Source organism: Glycine max, chromosome 8 (genome assembly GCF_000004515.6).
Source record: "Glycine max cultivar Williams 82 chromosome 8, Glycine_max_v4.0, whole genome shotgun sequence".
NCBI lineage: Eukaryota > Viridiplantae > Streptophyta > Magnoliopsida > Fabales > Fabaceae > Glycine > Glycine max.
Window position 1 is genome coordinate 18,726,931 of NC_038244.2, and position 21,441 is coordinate 18,748,371.

At 32.0% G+C, this 21,441-nt stretch overlaps 1 protein-coding gene, 1 long non-coding RNA gene and 1 pseudogene across 2 annotated transcripts; 1 reads left to right on the forward strand and 2 right to left on the reverse strand.

Moving 5' to 3' along the window:
- Positions 1-2,245: 2,245 nt before the first annotated feature.
- Positions 2,246-2,885, reverse strand: LOC121175316 (uncharacterized). Its single transcript, XR_005892629.1, has 2 exons — positions 2,656-2,885; positions 2,246-2,520 (listed from the first exon to the last, which is right to left on the reverse strand). It is a non-coding gene; the product is annotated as an uncharacterized lncRNA (long non-coding RNA).
- Positions 2,886-5,443: 2,558 nt separating this feature from the next.
- LOC100791361 (zinc finger protein CONSTANS-LIKE 4-like) lies at positions 5,444-6,456 on the reverse strand (annotated as a pseudogene).
- Positions 6,457-6,658: 202 nt separating this feature from the next.
- LOC121175225 (retinoid-inducible serine carboxypeptidase-like) lies at positions 6,659-16,047 on the forward strand. Its single transcript, XM_041017747.1, has 6 exons — positions 6,659-6,779; positions 6,958-7,058; positions 7,160-7,246; positions 7,679-7,789; positions 15,232-15,391; positions 16,010-16,047. Exons 1-6 carry the CDS (start codon positions 6,659-6,661, stop codon positions 16,045-16,047), a joined length of 618 nt encoding a protein of 205 aa, XP_040873681.1.
- The last annotated feature ends 5,394 nt before the right edge of the window (positions 16,048-21,441 follow it).

Here is a 21,441-nt window from a genome sequence, read left to right on the forward strand (position 1 = left end):
ATTTTCTTTTGTTAAGATATTACTTATTTTATTAATGTAATTGACTAATTATTGAGATTTTATTTATATCCGTATTGAACTTAATTTGATTGTATTGTATTTTTATTAAAATTAAAATTTTTTTAAAACTAGGCTCGCGGGGCAAAAACGGACCAATTTATTTGGTCCGTATAAGAAGCGGGACGGACTGGTCCGATCTGCTGCCAATGCGTCACGTGGGGCGGGCCTTACGCGGGGCGGGCCGGTCCGCTTACTCACCCCTAGTTATAAGTTATTGAGACCACTTGTCTAACAAATTCTATATTAAATAATCTAGTTGTAGAAAAAAAATATTAAAGTTTTAATAGAATTATTTGTTTTGTCATATAATAAGGAAAATATTAAAAAATAATTTAATTTAATAATAATAAGATAACATGAAAATAAAGATAAAAATAAATCTATATTTTATTAGAAGTATACATGTATAACTAAAAATGTTTGTTAAAATATAATTTTTTATCTTATTTTTTCTTTCAACACTTCAACAAAAACTATCACCCGTACTGAATAAAGGACATGCACTAATAATTTTGAAATGGAATGAGATTGTAAAATAAATATACTGTATATAAGAAATATAAGTAATATTGTATGAAATTATTGGAAAAAATTACGAAAACACATATGAAATCAATAATAAAAAAAACATAAATTGATGTATGTGGAACATTAACTAAATTCGTTAACAAAACACAAACCAAACTTAACAATTACAATTGAAAGAAAAAAGAAATACACTTAAATTGTAAGTAATTCAACATTTTTTACAAATACTACTATTAAAAGAAAAGGAAGAAAGAAAGAAAATGTGAAAAAATAATGTAAATAAATATTTTTTAAAAATTAAATTTACCAAAAAATTATTCACTTGTATCCAACTATCCAAGACTCTGATGAAACTGTGCGTTAATACAAGAAAGAAATGGAAAAACCATAGGAGATAGTGTGAAACCTAGCATTTATTAAAAAGGTAACAGTGTAAAAACCAAAAACTACCGTAATTGTTATTTATATTAAGTTATAATGTAGAAACATTAATTATAATTGGAGAACTCTGTGCATTAATCTTTATTTTCAAAAAACAAAAAACAAAAAACAATGCAATGTAGAATAGAAAATTTAAATGAGAAAAAAGGGACATTTACCTTACAATTTAAGGATTATAATTATATTAGTGATTACAATAAATTTATTTTTTATGTATAGTGATTATTGTAATTACTTTTTTGAATTTCTAAAAAGACACTAAAGTATTGAAAGATATTTTTTATTTTTAAAATTCAATTTTTCTCTTTTTTGTTTGGTATTTTTTAAATAAATTAAATGTTCATGAGCTGCTGCGATGCGGCGTGAAAATATTATATATTTGCACTTAATGTAAAGAAGAATTTTATAATTATTGACATATCTTTTATGTATAACATAGATAACTTTTCATTTTGAGATTTAGTATTCCCTAACATCCCATATAAGGCCATATTCATTGGACCATTGACACTTTGAAGTTCAAATTATAAGGCGTACATGAAACTCATTGTGCGTGCTTGTAGATGTTTTCTAATTATCAATGAAATTTGGGCTATGGAAAAAAAAAAACTTAATATTTCCGACCCAATCCATCAACTGATCTCTTATATGTTTTTAGTGGGCGTTCACTTCTCTGGGACTGATCTTAATTTGTTACGCTGATGCTAAGCTTTGGCTGATTTTCATGGAAATTAACAAAGAGGTACTACATTCGCTTCATTAAAGTGGCCCTTGAAATACGAATTTGCTTAATTTAAAAAAAAATCATTCATTTCCTTTGGTATGATTGATTGCCCTTCAAAGTGAAAAGGTTTTAGTATTGATCTGTTGTGAATATAATTTAAAAATACTTTACATATGAAATTTCCTTTATATAGTTATTCTATTTTCAATTTTATAGCAATTTATGATTGGAAAAGTATAAAAGTAGCACTATTGGTTTGTTATCAATGTCCAAGTTATTTTTGACAAATTATATGAACGAAGAAATATTACTCATTTTTATTAAGATATCATTTGTTTTATTTGACAATCTTTTTTAATCCAATTTTCTAATATATTAAATTGAAGTATTCATGGAACACGAATAAGATCTCTTCAGAAAAAAAAAAAAACGACGAATACTCATACTCATACTGAGAAAAAAGGAATTAAGAAAAGAAAAAAGGAATAAATATGGTACAAAATGAGTAACTTTATTTTCTTTAATTCCATCATTGCCAGTTACATATATAAACAACATTTTCTATAGGGACAACGTTGGAAAAAGGTCAAACATTTATTAACATGGATAGCGACATATGCAATCTTCAATGGCATTGCATGTACCACTTGCAAACTTTCCATGTTTATTACGACAATCAGTGCCACATTTGTTACTTGCACAGCTAAACTTATACAGTGTTTCTTCGCACTGTCTTGCTTCTATCAACTTCAATGGTCCTTCATTTTCTGTGTCACACACATATATAAAATATTCAATATTAAACCATGAAAAAACTTATTTAAAAGCAAAGGAATTTAAATAAAATAAATTGACAAGCTTAAATTTGTGACTAGTTTTAATAAGTGGAAACTAGAACATACCAATTCCAATGGAAAGAGCCAACAGAACAATAAAAACAAGAGTGATGGCCTTCATCTTAATTTGATTATAGAGCAATATACTCCTTGCTTTAACTTACTCTTATCTAATGGATGGATATGAATCTATACATAAACATATATATAGTTGATAAGTATTTAATGTTCTTTAAAGATTTATATTAATTTATAATATATTTAATACTCTTTAATTTGACTTTTTAATTTGTTACTTCTTTATTTTACGGTTATCTTATTTCAGTTAATGCTTCTGTACGTATACATAAACATAATATATATATATATATATATATATATATATATATATATATATATATATATATATATATATATATATATATATAAACTGATAAGCATTTAATGTTTCTTTAAAGATTTATATTATTTAATAATAGTTTTAATACTCTTTGACTTTTTGTTACTTCTTTGTTTTACAGTTACTATATTAATTCAATTAATGCTTTTGTTTTAGATTCAATTTATCTTTTATTAGTATTGTTTTTAGAGTTGAAGTATAAATCAGTTTTTATTGTCTAATAACCATATTATATGAATTATTTTAAGATAATTATTTTAAAAGTTAATAAATTTATCATATATAATAAATTATAATTAGATAATTATGTAAAAAAAATTATATTGTGAGTGTATAATCCTTTTTTTCTTAATTTTTTATTACCAATAAAATCCTTTATATAATACTAGTAGGAGATAGGCACTACGTGCATCAACTTCCATTTTTTTTAGTTTTCAATTAAAATAATTGTCACATTTGAAGAGTTTTTTTTAACAACTATTTGATTCAAAGGTGGTTTTTAGAATTAGTCAGAGGAGACAATGATTTAAGAAAATGTGTATATCAAATAATGATAATTGTCTTTATTAATAGTTGTATATGAATATAGCGGATCTAACTTGGCCTGTTGGACAGGATGGATGATGAATATTGTAAGTTATCTTATATTTTTTTTTTCATTCCTAGTAATAAAAAAGTTATAGATGAATGTTTTTAAATTCACGAAAGTATTAAAATACAAAGGTAATGTATAAGAGAAAACTAACATTGTCAATAATGATAAAATTTTGTATCTTATAGAAATTATAATAACATATTTTCTTATCGTTAAATATAAAAAAATTATTTAATTAAAGAAAATAAAAAATACATATGATTTTTAAAAATATTGTAACAAAGAAATGCACGGGACTGTCAAGCTGTGACATCATGGATATCTCAAATTGAAATTGTAGGTTCATCATCACGTTTTTAAACCCGTTTATTTTATTTTCATATGAAAGTAATTGTGATAGTGATTAAAATATTTATTTGTAAAATGGGACAAAAACATTAAGCTATCGCAACTCAGGCATTGCAACTTGAAATAACCACATTAACAATGAATAACACTCTAAATCAATTATATTTAAAAAGAAAAAAGAAAAATGTCTGTAACATACTATTTGACACACTTATTTATGACCTCCTTTATTTTATTTTATTTTTTTAATATCTTTTTTATTGGTTGAAATCATTCGAAATTTAAAAAAAAATTGTGGGTCTCATTTTTTTTAAAAAAACACAGAACAAATAAAGCATATTAACATTGAACAGTTCGGCAGCACAAGAGATACCCCTGAACTAAAAGTCTCGAAACAAACAGAACAAGAAAAAGAGTTTATGCAGCATTTATGACAAGATTGTCATAAAACAAATAACCCGAGGCTATGATAACTACTCACCCACCAAATTACAAGCATTAAAAACTCCTTTCCTTACATAAAAAACATGTTCCACTATATTAGAAGTTAGAACCCTCACGTAGCTTTGGAAGCCCTTCCCCGAGTCTCAGATGAGCATGAAAAGCTTGATTCCTAAACATACAATTATTGCGAGCATTCCATGTGCACCAAGCAGTCGCGCCGTGAGTGTTGTTTACAAATAGTCCTGCCTCCTGATGAAAGTGCATGTTAGCTTCCTCTGGCATGACAGTGGAAAAATTAAACCACTTGCACCACAGTTTCCACAGTTCTTGGATTTTTGGACATGTGAAAAAAATATGGTTCACTACACACAAGTCGTTATTCACAGATACAGAAAACATTCTGACTCCTCAAGTTATCTAGAGTTGCCAAACGATTCAAAAGCATTCTCCAAATAAAACACTTTGACTTTGAAGGAGTTTGTAGTTTCCAAACAGCTGCCACGGAATTATCATATATATGACCCCAACACATATCTATAAAGATTTATATGTTGAGCTCACCGAGAAAGTATGTGATGAGTCCACCTTCCATACCCAACGGTCCTAGCTCCCTTACACAGTTGAATTGCATTGATCACTTAACTGAAAATTTTCAACCCCTTTATCTCCCACTCAAACCACATTCTCCTCCACCTCAAAGTTCCATAACCACCACTACTAAAAAAAGGCTTTCCACGACACAGTTTTTATGATGGTCATGACGCAAACGTCTTAAAAATATACGAGGTGGCATTTCTGTAATTTAAAGCTGCTATACGAAGATGGTGTTACTCAAACCCGTCTTAAAATTACTTGTTCAACGACGGGTATTGCAGCACCGTTGTAGAAAATGCAATGACATTTATTTTATAAAATAAATTATTTTATTTAGAATGATTTAAGACGGTGCGGATATGCATCGTCTTTGAAGCCGAGAGAGACAACGACGATGATTTTATAAACACAGTCTTTAATGATTCAGTTAAAATTAAAAATAATGCCCACGTCTCTTTATCTGCTTTTACTTTTCACTCCGAAGGTTCTAGATCGAGAGAAGTAGCTGTGAAGAAAGAAGTTTGGTGCTCGTAGGTGAACGGCTCGAAGTTGCTCTACACCGGAATGACGCCGTCAGCGGTGGCAGAACTTTTCTGCTCCGTCTTCGAATCCATGGCTGTGTAATCCAGATCTACGTAAGGAACTGATTCGGTTTTGGAGAATAAGTACTGAGACGAATTTAGATATGTCTTCGGATTAGCTAGCAGCCAGGATGCGGCCTCGGCCTCCTCGGTGCTGACGTCAGCGTCGACGTCGGAGAAGAAGGGGTGGTGGAAATTGATTGGCGAGGAGGCCTTGACTGAGTGTACGGACTCGAAGAACGACGTGACGGGGATGCGCTCGTGGCAACTGGCGAGGGGGTTGGCAGAATGGATATCGCGGTCGCAAGCGAGGCAGAGAGCGGCAGCGTCAGCCTTGCAGGTCACATGCGCCGACGCCTGCTCGCACACCTCACAGAATGCGACACGCGGGTGGCGCAACTCGAGCTTGTTGGCGGCATGAACCTTAGAGTAAGGTCCAAGAGTAACTACTCATTATAGTGATTCTGTTACTGTCATGTATTAATGACTCATTATAGTGATTAAATCAATCTGTTGTTGAGGCTCTAGAATGGCAGTGTAAGGTTTGAGAGTAATTCATCATGTTCTTTGCAATTAAATTTTTGCTTAATTAACAATATGTCAATGAATAAGTACTTAGGTATAATTACGTTTGTTATGGAAAAGAAATTTCTTCATTTCTAAGGCAAAGACTGCTTCATGCTAATGCTGCCATGATCCAGACCAAAGAAAATTACTACTATTGATATCTGACCAAGGCTATACAGTTTGTTGTTGTTTGGAATTATATTACAAGCCTTTATTTATGGTCAATTTGATACACAATTGGGTATGCAATTTAATATTGAATGAGTCCTAGTATCTATGGTAAGAACCTCGCATAACTCTCATACTCTGTATTGGCTGAGCCATATGCACAGAGCCATGTTTTTCACATGAACAAGGACTTAAAATGTAGAAATTATCTATATGTCTCTAGGCTTTATAATGATTGCAAAAAATTGTAATTCTACACATCAAATAAAACTTTTTTTTATTATTATCCAAATGCATGTCAGTTATAATTTAGAATTTACATTCAAAGAATTAATTATTGTTTATTTAATTACATTAAAACAAAATGCATGAATGTTTTCAGGCCCTGGTTGTTCCTCAATTGGTTATGGAGAAGTAGAGGAGCTAGGACCCTTCTTTCCTCAAGACAGCAGCCAACCAAAGCTAAAGTTAAATCCTTATTCTTGGAATAACGGTTGGTGAATTTAGATTCGTATCCAATAATTTTTCACCATATACCAAAACATATATACTATACAGGGTCATTAATTCTCATAAGTTGATTTGTAAATTTGGTAAATGTGTTTATTCAAGATAAACTATATGCTAGAAAAAGCAACGATCCTTAACCAATATAATTTCTATTTCTATAGCTACCAATCTTTTGTTTTTGGAATCCCCTGTTAGGGTGGGGTTCTCCTACACCAACACCAGCAGTGATATAAGTGAGCTTGGTGACACCATTACTGGTAATGTTAAATGTTGTTGTCATCTAAATATTTGTACTTTTTTTTTATCTTGCTTTTACTAAATGTGATTTATTGATGGTACGTTATTTGTCAACATCTGCTAAAGATTCACACACCTTTATCATCAAGTGGTTTAGAAGATTTCCACAATTTAGATCACACAAATTCTACATTTTCGGTGAAAGCTATGCAGGTATCTAGCAATGTTCTAAAACAGGCTATTGCTTGCTGCAACTCCCAAGTTGCTTCCTACACCTCTTTTATAACTTCCGGAATAAACAATGCAGAATGTAAAATTACATTCCGGAATACACTTTTTTTTTACTTCTAGAATGACCAATTAAAAAGTAAAAAATCATTCTAGCATCTGGTTCTTGGCAACAAGTATGACACCAAATTGCTAGAAATCATTGATGCAAGGTGAGTTCATTAGTTCATGAATAGGTGGAATATGTCAGCATCTGGTTTTCCTTATTTTACAAGTACTTTTAAATTATTAGGGTAGGCATACAATCCATTTTATTTTGCGTTTTCCCCCCCTTGCTTCTCAACTTAGAACTTTAGTTGATAACTCATGTACCATGTATGGATCCGGATTCCTAAACTTACTATTATGCAAATGCAGATGGTTCAGAATGGTGACCACAAATGTTCAAAAAGTGAGAAGGAGAAAATGTTGAATGCAACTATAATTCGAGCCGATGACTTGGAGCAAATGAGCATTTATATGAATGTGGTATATATTATTTATTGCGCATATTGTGCCATCTTGCTTTCCATTTCACTCTATGATTTGTGTTTATAACTTCATATGGTCCTACTTTGTCTCATTATCTAGTAGTTCCTTGAATTTTTGTTGTCTTCAGTTCTTGTCGATGTTGTAATTATTGACTTGTTATTTTTGGAAATGTTTATGTTTTCACCTCAATTATTAATATGTAAAACTTAAAAGCTGTATATTTCACATTTCATTTTAGGTTTGGCTAGTGCTTGCAGCGTCTTGAACGTGCTCATGCTCAAGGTGTCACAAGTGTTTCCTTTTCTCGTGATGGAAGCCAATTATTAAGCACTTCATTTGACAACACAACAAGGTTTTCATTTAATTTTACTCATTTGATGCAATTTTTCGTTCTTATTTATATCTTTCTTTGGAGATTAAGCCAATTATTAAATTGAGAAAGCAATACAAGGTTTATAAAAATGAATTAAGGGTTATTGAAGGGTTACAAACATGAACACTCATATTTTATTCCTTTTGCTTTTGAAAAAAAGAAAAAAAAACTCAAATATGAGAGTATTTACTTAGAATGAAAGTTTTACCTTCTGTGTGAAATTTTTTAAATTAACATAATATTGATATGAATTAATTCTAATGTGTCAAATTTATACTCATGACGTTGTTTAATATTGATTAGCTTCTAGCTTATGGGTGTTGAGAAAGGCATCAAATTGGAAGGCTTGAGTTATATGTACCGATAATTAGTATAATTATATTTGTTCTGGTCACAAGTGCTATAATGCATGTATTGCTTGAGTTATATGTCTTGTATTAGAAGATTAATATGATTTTTTTAATTCTCTAGTATTGGCCTATGATCAAGATTTTCTTAAGAGATTTTTTCCTAGTACTTTCCTGATTTCCTTTGTGGCTTTGGTATGTTTATGTCAATTAGCTTAGCATTTGATTCATCTATGTCCATTTTACCAAGTATCTAATATGAGTTGGAAAGTATCTTTAATGAGTATTATTTGAATAACGTAATGTTAGAGCTGATGGATTACCCTATCTTATTATAAAGTATTACAATTATTATATGAAAAGTCACTTTAAGATAATTTTTTATTGTTTTTATTTTTTAGTGACATTAAATTGAAACATGTTATTCTCTTTTATCTTCTTTTTTTCCATCGTTGTTTGGTCCTTGTGTTTGCTTTGTTGCTTTTTTTTTTGGAACTGAGGTCTTCATTTAGATTTGTATTAATTGTGCCCCATTTAGATGTTGTTTTTGTCATTTCATAATAATGCTTTTATTATTTTAAATTTTTTTTTTCAAAATAACATTCTAAGACGGTCGTTAGCTAATGACTGTCTTAGAAAGGTACCTTTCTAAGATGGTGATTAGCTTAACAACGTCTTAGAAAGGTACTTTCTAAGACGTTGCTTAGCTAACAACTGTCTTAGAAAGGTACCTTTCTAAGACGGTGCTTAGCTAACCACTGTCTTAGAAGACAACATTTTTCTAAGACGGGTTTTATAGAGCCGCTGTCATCGGAAGTTTTGGCTTTCAACGATGTTAGATTCAAAGACGGTCACCCGTCTTTGAATACTCTTTTCGACCGATGTAGAAAGCACTTTTTTTAGTAGTGCACATGCCTCCTTCCCATCTCCCCATATTACACACCTCAACCTCCTTTTGCTCCTAATTCATGTATACTCTAGGATACATGTAAGCCAAACTCTCTTCTCCCACCTACTTGTCTACCCAAAAAGAAATGTGCTTCCACTCCACCATGCTCTCAAACCATTTTTTTTACTCACCCCCCCCCCCAATAAACCATTCATAGATCCCTCTATCAAATAGAGTCTGAGCTTCTCTCCCCCTCCCTAACAAGATTTCTCCATCCACCATACTTAGAATCCAAAACTAAACTTCAAAGGCTATCATCTTGGTGGAACAAATTCGACGATGCTTTCTTGTGATTTGATAGTTTTCAATAAATTTCAACCAAATAGTAAAGTGTATCAGGAGAGAAGTTTGCTCTGATACCATTTGTAATATCTCTTATTTTTGACTTATCAGTGATTCATACACTACAACACTTCACAGAGTAATACTTCACTCAACATTCTTGTTGGTCAGAACCTTTCACCGGTCAGAATTCTTCGTAAGTAATCCTTTTCGAAACCTCAAAAATATGTTGCAGCTACTCTCAGGATCAATGATTATTTCCACTAGGGTTTTTCGTGGCTCAGTTTGGTTCGATTTTCCATCGAAAAGTCACCCAAACCAAACTTAAAAAACATATGTGGTTTGGTTTGATTTACATTAAATAAAATCCAAACCAAACCAAACCAATATTTTGTGGTTATGTTTGATTCAGTTTTTGTGATTTTTACTAAAATATTATTTTATTAAAATTTATATACTTTTTTTTCATATTTTAAATAAAATTATATTAAAAAATTGTTGATAACAATCTACAAAACTTATTAATATGTTACACCTTCTACAATAAAAATCTACAAAATTTCATCTATTTTAAGCTAAACATATCTTAAAAAAGTTGTCTAAAAAAGATAGTATGTATTGTATAAGTTTCGTATACATAATACTACAAAACATTGTGAAACTCAAATGGTACAACATAAAATGCATAACACTAAAGTAATATTAGTATTAGTACAAGTGTTGTGATTTGGTTCAGTTTGGATTGGTTTCAAAAATACAAACCTCAAACTAAACCGAATCAAACCAATCGGTTTGAGAAAAAAATTATCCAAAGAAATCCAAAAACAATCAGTTTGATTCGATTTTTATTTTGGATCGGTTTGGATTTGAAAACCCCTATTCCCCACAAACTAACATGAGACTTTTCAATGTACTTTGTCTTCATTCACATGCTTTTGGGAAACTTCCCAGAAGGTCAGCTATCTCAAAATTACTTTAAGCCAAGCACGCTTAACTATAAAGTTCTTAACTAATAGCCTATTGAAAAGTAGATGTATCTTGTCGATATAGGTAATACCAATTAATTTTTTTTAAGTCATCCATAACTATACAGTCTCATACCTGCATAGTCTCTAGATCACTCTCTTTTCAATGTGATTCATTAGGGTGTTACACTTGACAGATCCACTAGATAAACAAATAACTATTGAAACCTTCTTTCAAGACAAGGTAGCGGGCAAACCCCCTTGGCTCCTAGACCAAAGCAAGATCTCTTCTCTACCAATCTTTTGAGGGTGGAGTATGAGACTGGTGGCAATCCTCTTCTACCAAAGATTATCATTGAGGACAACTATTTTAAAAGTTTATGTGAACCATGGGTTAAGGCATTGGTGATCAAATTACTAGGTAAGCATGTCAGTTACCCAATAATGTTGGCTAAACTGAAATTGATATGGAAATTGCAACATGGATTTGATCTATGGGATCTAGGACATGGGTATTTGATGGTCAAATTCAACTCCTTAGAAGATCGTTGGAAGGTCATGAGTGGTGGGCCTTGGAAGGTGTTCTATCATTATTTGATAGTTGTTGGATCAAGTGGTCTCAGAATAATTAAGAATGGGGGGTTGAATTAATTATGAACGTGTCTTGACTAATAAAAAATTTATCCTTCTTAATATTACTAGATTCAATTATGCTTTACTACTAAGTTATGAGAAAGTAAAGAACAAAAACAATAACTTAGACAAAAGTAAAGCGGAAATAAAAAGTACACAACGGAAAAGTAAAAAGTGTAGGGAAGAAGAAGACGAACACAGGATTTATATTGGTTCGGCCACAACACATGCCTATGTCCAATCCCCTAGCAACCACCGGTTCTTGAGATTTCCAATAACCTTGTTAAATCCTTTACAAGCAAAGATCCACAAGGGATGTACTCTCCCTTGTTCTCTTTGAACAACCAAGTGGATGTACCCTCCACTTGAACTGATCCACAAGAGATGTACCCTCTCTTGTTCTCAATATTACAACCCAAGTAGATGTACCCTCTACTTGTACCACAAAAGATGTACCCTCCAATGTGTTAAGACAAAGAATTCTTAGGCGGTTAGTCCCTTGAATTCTCTGTAAGGGGGATACAAAAGATATCTCAGGTGGTTAGTCCTTTGAAATCTTTTGTATAAAGGGAAAGGGAAAAAGATATCTTAGGTGGTTAGTCCTTTGAAATGTTTTGTAAGAAACAGAAGATATCTCAGGCGGTTAGTCCTTTGAAATCTTTTGTCATGAGGGAGAAGGGAAGAAGAAGAAGAATAACACCAGTTTTCGGTCAATGAACTTTTCTTGAAAGAGAAAGTATTGAACAAAAACTTTTAGAAAGATGAATGAAAGAAATCTGTAAAAAAACAGTTATAGAAATTCATGTCATGGTCACATATTTATAGTCATTTGATTACTCAAGTTAAAGTTTGTGACTCTTGGCAATTTCTTTAAAAGTTGTGACTCTTTTGAAAACTAGTCACTTTAAAAGTTGTGACTCTTTTGAAAACTAATCACTTAAAGGTTGTGACTTTTGAAAAAAAATCTTCAGAAATAAGTCACTTTAAGAATTGTGAATTTTGGTTATTTATTTTTCAAAACAAGTCACAGTGTAATCGATTACCATCATAGTGTAATCGATTACACATCAACAGATGTGACTCTTCATGTTTAAATTTGAAAATCAAAACGTTTAGAAACACTGGTAATCAATTACAAGTATTGTGTAATCGATTACATAAGTTTGAAATGATTTGAAAATGTTTTATCACAAGTTGTGACTCTTGAAATTTGAAATCTTAACGTTTTAAAACATTGGTAATCGATTACAGCTTTGTAAATCAGTTTGAAAAGAAAGTTGGCTACTGGTAATCGATTACTGCCTTCTGGTCATCGATTACCAGAGAGTAAAACTCTTTGGTAAAAAATTTTTTTTGAAAAATTCTTTTGAACAAAATTGTGCTATTCGATAGTTTTTGAAAAACTCTTTTAATACTTATCTTGATTGAGTCTTCTCTTGATTCTTGAATCTTGAATCTTGATTCTTTACTTGAATCTTGAATCTTGATCTTGATTATTCTTGAATCTTGAATCTTGATTCTTGATCTTGATTCTTGAAACTTGCTTGACTCTTGATTCTTTGGCATCATCAAAATAATCTTGGAAGGCATTGCTTCCACAATAGTCAAAACCTATTCATTGCTGAGGTAGACACTATTGATAGCACTTTGGTGTGGATCTGCTTCCCAAGTCTCAATATGGTTTTCTATGATGATAGTTTTCTTCTAGGTTTAGCTTCATTCATAGGTAAACCCATTAAGGTAGACACTAACACTTTGAATGCATACTGGGGTCGCTATGGTTTGGGTTGAGGTTGATTTGAGAAAACCTGTGGTGGTAAAGGTCATTGTTCATATGCATTGGTACCATTTTGAATATGAAAGCTTGCATCTCCCTTGCACCTCATGTGGCCATTATGGCCATCGAAGTAAGGATTGTCCAAAGAAACCACCGCAGATGTCAACGAAGGTGAACCCTAGCATAAACTTAAAGGTGACAATAGATTAAACTGAATGATAGAACTAATCATGGTAAAAGACATTTAGGGAAAGGATACAATCATGACCCAAGCTAAGATTTTAGAGAATATTGATATGCATAGGGAATTGTAGTTTGTGCAACATAGAAAAAAAGGAAATTGCAAACAAAATATGAAAAAGATTATGGAACTCAATAAACCAAGAGGGGGTGAATTGGTTTACAAAATAAAATGTACTTTTAAAAACTGAGTTGTAGCAAAAAACTTTTCTATACGGATTGTATCACAAAACAAATATGAATCGAATGTAATCAATACTTAATCAATCCTTCCTTACTCATGATCCTTCATTAACTTCCTTTCTTTCACAATCATAAAACTTGAATCTTTAAAACCTTGATTAAAACTTGAATGAGTTGTTTAAACCTTGAATGAGAAAAAGATATGAACAAGAGAAAAAGACACAATCTTTTATACTGGTTCGCTCTCTACTTCTAGAGAAGCTAATCTAGTTATCTAATCTACAACTTGAATTAGATTTTCACTATGCATTAAGAATTCTTACAAGCAATCACAACCAATCTACAATTTCCACCCTAGAAAAAGAGACTAAGGCATCCAACACTAGGACCCTCTGTGAATATAAGCCTAATAGAACCCTACTCTTAGCCCAAACTAGAAAACTCTACTCTAGCATGTTATAAGCAATTCACGCATAAACACAAGACCACGTAAAAACCATACACATGAAAAAACTAAGTAAAAGAGATACAACTTGTCCAATCTTTCCACAAAAACCTTGCTGGGTTGAGAAGTTGATCTTCTTTTACTCAAAAGACACAACTCACTTTCAAGGAAAGATCTTCCAAATCAAAAGATTAAGAATTTGTTAGTTACTATAAAGCTCTTTTCTTCTCTTATTCACTAATGACAACACAAAATCTTGCTCATTTTGAGGTTAAGAAGTAATTTTCGAGATGTATTGAGTATTCTCTAATAATCTCTTGATGTAGATGTGAACACAAGTTGGTTATTTATAGAGAAAACAATTATAACCGTCTGTAATCGACTAAATCTATAACGCAATTGATTATTTCAATGAAGTAATTGATTAGATTATCTAAGTAATCAATTAAAGTGTTCATCCAACATCTAAAAAACAACTCTAGAACAATGTAATCTATTAGATGACCTAAATAATTGAGTAAAGTTTTCTTGTACACCTTTGAACAACTTAAACGAGAGAAAAATAATCGATTAATCCACCTGGAAATCGATTAAAGTAGAGACTCTTGAAAAATCAGTCATTGTCTCAAACAACAGTGTAATCGATTAAAATACTATCGTAATTGATTAAGTCGAGACAAGACTTAACTCTTGAAGCTTTAGAAAACTTGTTGTAATTGATTACAACAACTGTGTAATCAATTAAAATAGAGTTTTTGCCTTTGAAGAAATTTTTCTAACTTAGAAAATTTTCTTCACTCACTATGATGATGCACAATGCAAAACAAATATCAAATGTACTAAGATGGAATAATCAAGTTAACAACCAATACAAATGACACTCAAAGATTAAAATACTACTGTAATCAATCAAACCAATACAAGACTTAACTCTTTAAGCTTTAGACAACTTGTTGTAATCGATTACGACAACTCCATAATTAATTAAGAATAGAGAGTTTTTGCCTTTGAAGAAATTTAGAAAATTTAGAAAATTTTCCCCACTCACACTATGATGATGCATAATGCAAAACAAATATTAAATGTACTAAGCAAAAATCAAGTTAACAACCAATACAAATGCCACTCAAAGGAGTTGGGCATGTAAAAGCCAAAACATCTTCTAAAACTTCTTCAGTCTTTTCCTTGAGCTTCAAGCTTTAGCTTTAGTTTGTTCCATGTTGTTGCTTCCCTTATCTCTAACAGAATGTTCCAACAAATCTTGGTCGAGTTAAAGGTGATCCTGGTGCCTCATCTCTAACACAATCAAATCCTAAGATTGGGTCCAATAATGGAAATGAAATGACAAAGGAAAAATATAAGCCATATTTGAAACACATTGTGAATGGGTCTAGTTTTACCAATGGTATAGTTGTTGTTAACGTAGGCCCACCTAAGGTTAGGAAAACGGTTGTAACTAACTCTAAAGGAAACCTTCCATAGCCTCAACAAGGCAAACACCCCTAATCAGGAGTTAATTCTAAAAATATTATTTAGATAAGGTCAAATAAAGTCTTTGTTAAGACTAATTACATGGAGATTGAAAAGGTGTTTGTCCCAACCTCTAATAGGGAACTTCTTGCCCATATGATCGCCTCTAAGGAGATTGATTCGGGTCCCAAGATATGAGGGTTCGACTTATCTACACCCCACGTTCTCCATGGATAGCTCCAACATCTCTTTTCTTTTGTTGAGCGTTTAAGGTATTGTCAATGATCATGGTCGTCTTTGCACAAAAGATGTTGTTCATCAACATCAACCTAATGTCATTTGTTTATACGAAACATATTGTCTATTCAAAATGGTGCATAATTTTTTGTCCAGTCTTGGTTATGAGGCATGCTGATAACTATTTTTCTTCATTTTTTTCTAACAACTATCCTAGCTTTTCTTTAGAATTTGTGTTCATAATTGTGATTTTTGTTAATAAATTGTATAAAATAGTTTAATAAACTTAAAAAGTTTGTTTTTGATGTTTTTGTAGATATTGATGTTACCAAAGCAGATTTTGATCATCAATAATTGAAGAGCTACAAAGATGGTCTTGTCACAACGAGATATGGTTTTGCCATAGCGAATAAGGACTCTTGATTAGTTGAAAATAATGAAGATTAGCTACAATGAAGCTAAGTCTTGCCACAACGATTTTGTAAAGTTGAAGACCTTGAAGTTATCAGAAACACGCTCCAATGAGTCAACCTTTTGCTCCAACAAACAAGCTGCAGAAGCATGAGGATCAAGTTCGGAGTTCTTAATTCATTAGTGTAATTTTGCTGCAATGAAGTATGCTTTCGTTGAAACGAAACTTCCTTGAGGCATAAAAAAAATAATGTGATCTCAGCTCTATTAAAAGAACTTGTATTATCATGGTAAAAAACTTTTGGTTCATTTGACAAATTTAGAAATAGAATCTCAAACCTTTTCTCTCTTCTATGTCCTTTTTTTCCTCCATTGTTGTTCTTTTGAGGTTATATTTGGATCCTTCATGATCTAAATGAGCTAAAATTCACAGTTGTTGAGTGATTGAAGTAAAATTCAAGTATGTAATCTATGTTTTATTCATCAATTCTCATAGTTAATCTGATCATATTCCAATTCTATGCTTAGATGCATGTTAGGCGTGATCAACCTAGATTTTAGGGATTTGAATTGTGTGGAAACAAGTTCAAATCCTAGATCTAAATTGAAATGTGCAAGGCTTTGATGTCAAGAATGAATCAAATACTTGTATTTGTAGAGATTCATTGATCTTCTTCTAAGTTTTTAAGTTTGAGTCACCTAAGGAATTAGGAATTTGACTTGGAACTCAAGGATTAGTTGTTAATGAATTAGGATTAGTCATTGTAGTTTGGATCTAGGTCGCATTGAACTAGGATATTGATTAGGAACGAGTTTCATATGAAGAATTCTATGGATTTCATCTCAACAACATTTTGATTTGTTGATTTTAATTTAGGTCCAAAAATTTTGTTTGAAAAACCAAAAAATAGTTTGGTTTCGCTGCAATGAGTTGTTAATTCGCTGTGGCAAATGCATGAAATTTTAAAAATTTGTTGATTCCTTTAAATTACACATAGTCTCTGTAGATACGATAACACTTTATACTTATTGTTTCTTTTCTACAAATTAAATTAGACTAGGTTCACTTGTCTATTATGTCTGAAGCAAAACAAGACTGACATCATTGTCGGGGACTTGTGTTTCAACATTTAGGCAACTGAAATTTTTTTCTTTTAGTTTGTTAGATTACATTCTTTTAATTTTATATTTTATTCATTCTTTCATTCTTATTGATTATGGATACTTTAATTCAATTAAATTTTTTTATTAACATTGTCCTTAGATGTGTAGTTTGTTACATGTGTTAGACAAGTGGCCTCAATAACTTAAGAGGGGAGGGGTGAATTAAGTTTCAAGATTCCCACTAACAAACTTTTAACCCCCATTTTCAAATGATAGGCTTAGAATGCAAAAGAAGAACAAGAAGCAATCAATTTAACAATATTCTTTTAAACGTGCTAGGAAAAATTGATTAATAATGCAAACTTTATTTATACTGGTTCGGTCACTTCCCGTGCCTACATCCAGTCCTCAAGCAACCCACTTGAGATTTTCCACTATCTTTGTAAAAATCCTTTTTACAACTTCTGAACACCCAAGGAATCCCTTTCCCTTGTGTTCAGGAAACTCACAATTCAAGAGATAATCAGTCTCTTAATTACATTTTACTTTCTGAGATGAACAAAAAGATTTATCTTCTTTAGAGTGGATAATACAATTTGAAGTTCCTGGATGAACTCTCAATAGATTTGTAAGTGTTTGCCCAAGAGTTGTCGAGAGAGTATTTGACAATGAAGTTCTCTTGGAATATCTCTCTCTTGCTTTTTGAAATCAGACACACATATATATAGGCCCTTCATGCCTTTTCAAAATGGTTTGAAGAGATGTGCCTTTTCAAAAAGCTTTTTCTGAATTTTTCCACTGGTAATCGATTACAGGTTTCTGGTAATCTATTACACAGTTATATTTTGAAGGGTCATGACTTTTGAATTTGAATTTCAAGAGTTCTATTACTGGTAATCAATTACAGGTTCAAAATTTAAATTCAAAAACCCTTTTTAACTGCTATTTTTTCAAACTTGTCTTCTGGTAATCGATTACACTGCCTGGTAATTGATTACCAGAGCCTTGAGTGTCTTGGAAACACTTTGTTTTAAGGCAAGGCTTGATCTTTAGTTAATCTTGAAGTAAGGCCTTGTTTGTTGAAGCAACCTTGTATTAATCTTGAAGCAATGTTTATCCTTTGAAGCAACCTTGTTTGATTCTTCTTTGGCATCATCAAAATCATGTATTCATACATTCACATTCTCCCCCTTTTTGATGATGACAATCATTATCAAGTGATTTCTTTTCGACATCATCAAAACATGCATGATTCACAACATGCATAGATCGTACACATTAAGAAGCAACACATCCAAGGAAAAATTGATTCGTGATTTAGAAATTGAGAAGACACTTAAGAAGAATAAAAGCAAAAGGAAGAAGCATGAAAGAAATATGGAAAATGGGACTATTCCTCCTAGGGTTACATTTGAGGATCATGCTACATATATTGGACCTTTGCACTTCAAGATTCAAATAGTTTCCTTTGCTCCTACATTCAATTTTTATATTTGTGAATCTAGTGGAGGAGGCCATGCTACTAACAAATATGCTAAAATTCATGAGGAAGTGTAGTACATGAACAATCGGAGGCACGAAAAATACCAAAATTACAACAATCAAGTCTATAGACCTCATCCAAGCATAGGTCAAGAGAAGGGAGGTAGTTCTAATGACATGCCTAGGCATAATCTTTATGAAAAGACAAGCATGCTAGAGGAAACCCTCACATAATTCATGCGAGTATCTTTTATCAACCATAAAAGTACTAAAGCCTCCATCAAGAGTTTGAAATTTCAAGCTGGTCAAATTGCCAACAAATTGGTTGAGAGAAACTCTAAAAATTTCTCAGTCAACACTAAAGAAAATCCAAAAAGTTCTAAGATTGAAGGAGATCCTTAAATCTTCTATCATGTATCAAGCTAGTAATGTTAAAGACGCGCTACTTGGGAGGCAACCCAAGGGTTTGGTTTGTTTTTATTTCTTTGTTTTGATTTTTCTTTGGCATTTAGCCTATTTTAAAATACTTGCATCATAAAAAATAAGGGTGTAGAAGGAAGAATCACCTCAATGAACTAACAATTTGCTAGAACGATTTGACCTCCTCTATCTTAATGTGTTGAGATTTTAAAAATTTGCTTTAGCAGAGAGGGATCTTGCCATGGCGAATGGTCATCTTAGACTCAAGGAACCCATTGTAAGTCATTTTTCTTTGGCGAAGAGAGATCTTGCTAAAGCAAAAGTTACTCATAGAGGTGAGGCACTCTCTATTTGTAAGCTCGCTCTGGCAAAGATGGATCTCACAAAGAGAGAGCTTTGGAACGACAACAATAAAAAAAATAAATACAAGTATGTAGGATTTAAATAAGTGGTATTTGAGCTGAGTATTGATAATTGCTATCCAAGAGTATTAAATGCATTAAAAATGGATAAAAAGTAGCAATGTACCTCTAATTTTATGGTTTCTTTTGTGAGATTTGTAAATAATTGATTTTTGTGTGAGTTTATACAGTGGAAGCTCCATTTGGATGACTAATGTTGAAATTATTTGGATTTTTAGGCTGAAGAAGAAAAGATTTGGAAATGCTGCTGAAGGGCTCGCTCAGCGAGCCAGATTGGCTAAGCAAGGCCAATCTGCTTAGCGAGGAAGCCAGCTCGCTCAGCAAGAGAAAAACTCTAGAGAATGTTAAGTCAGAGAGAAGCGCGCTTAGCATGCGCCAACCCACCCAGGGAAAATTTTGTCTCTTCTCACGCTTAGCGCGTCCAAGCCTACTAAGCGCCCAGTCACTAACTCTCGCTCAGCGAGACATGTTCGCTGAGCGCGCATTCGTAATCTGAGAAGCCCAAAAGTCTTTAAAACTGGAAGATGAGGGGAAAACCAAGTGAAGAAAGCAGCATGGGAAAGAAGGAACAGAGCATCAAGGCTGAAGGAAGACATTTTTCTTCACACTTTCACTTCACCATTCCATTTCCATCTTATTTCATCCTTGTAATGAGCCCTCCTTGCTAATGGAGGGCTAAACACTTCATTGTTAGGGATTTTTTCACTAAGCACTCTTGATGTAAAAACTCTAACTATCTATTTAATATTATTGCTAGTGTTTTCTGCTTCTATCTGTGTTTATTTTCCATATTTGTGGCTTGATCACCCATTTATATGTTTTGTTAGGGTTTAAGTATTGGAAAATGCTTCCAGTCCTTAGAACTTGGTAAAGCAACTAGAGGCCTTCATTTCTAGGAATAGTGTGAAGTAATCTAGTAAATACTGCATCTTTTGTGTAATGCGGCTCGCTTAGAATGAGTTTGTTGAGGAATCAAGAACGAAGCTAGGAGAGCTAGGCTCTTTCGTGTGAGGAATTACAGGTAGAGTAATTAAACGGTGCAAGGAACATTAGGATAATGTTAAATAGAGAAAAACTTCTTTAATCACGTCAAGAGAAAGTTCAGTAGAATACTTCCCGACATATTCACCTTGGTATTTGTTTCATTTTACAACTCTGCGCTTGTTTTGCTTTTCATTCTTAAGCTAAGAAAAATTACTACAATCATTGGAAAACATGAATAAGAGATTTCATTTTCTTTCACTGCAATTAAAATTGTTTACAAACTGAATATGCATCATCGAAGTATAATAAATTCCATGTGGACACAATACTCGGTCTTACCATTTTAATTACTACTTGAACAAATTGGTGCACTTGCCAATAGTCTAACAAGTATTTCTACTGATTTTCACCAAAGCAAATTGACCACTTGCTGAAGCAAAAATGGTATGAAAAATATTTCATCAATTGGGTCACATCTAGTTGAACTGAATTTATGCACCTACTTTTGCCAAAGCGAAGTAACAACTTGCAGCAGTGAAAATGGACATGAGTTCATTGGATTAGATGTACCACAATCAATGTGGCAGCCATTTTGCTATAACAAAAAATTCAAAAAGTGAGGGTAACTAAAACTTTTTTCACTCTTTTAATTTTTCATTTCACTCACACACACCATTTCGCTCAAGAGCTTTCTCAGAGGTGAACCCTAATTTTTACTCCATTTTTATCAATTTCTCACTTAACTCACTCACCTAATAATTTCCTTAAATATTTTTTCATGTTTTATAAGGAAATTAATCTAATTTTATCCAATTTTAAAGTGATGTTTTACTTTTTTATCTTAGTTTGTAAATATTATATTTTTTTGTTTAAATATTTAATTTCATAAGTTACATCTCATATATTTTTTGTCTACTGTTTGTAG

Excerpts from the sequence above, each read along its gene's own strand:
- LOC121175225 (XM_041017747.1), top strand. The coding sequence starts at position 6,659 with ATGTTTTCAGGCCCTGGTTGTTCCTCAATTGGTTATGGAGAAGTAGAG. Across the intron at positions 7,059-7,159 it reads GTGACACCATTACTGGTAAT|ATTCACACACCTTTATCATC; the intron begins GTTAAATGTTGT and ends CATCTGCTAAAG. Across the intron at positions 15,392-16,009 it reads TGGGTCTAGTTTTACCAATG|ATATTGATGTTACCAAAGCA; the intron begins GTATAGTTGTTG and ends ATGTTTTTGTAG.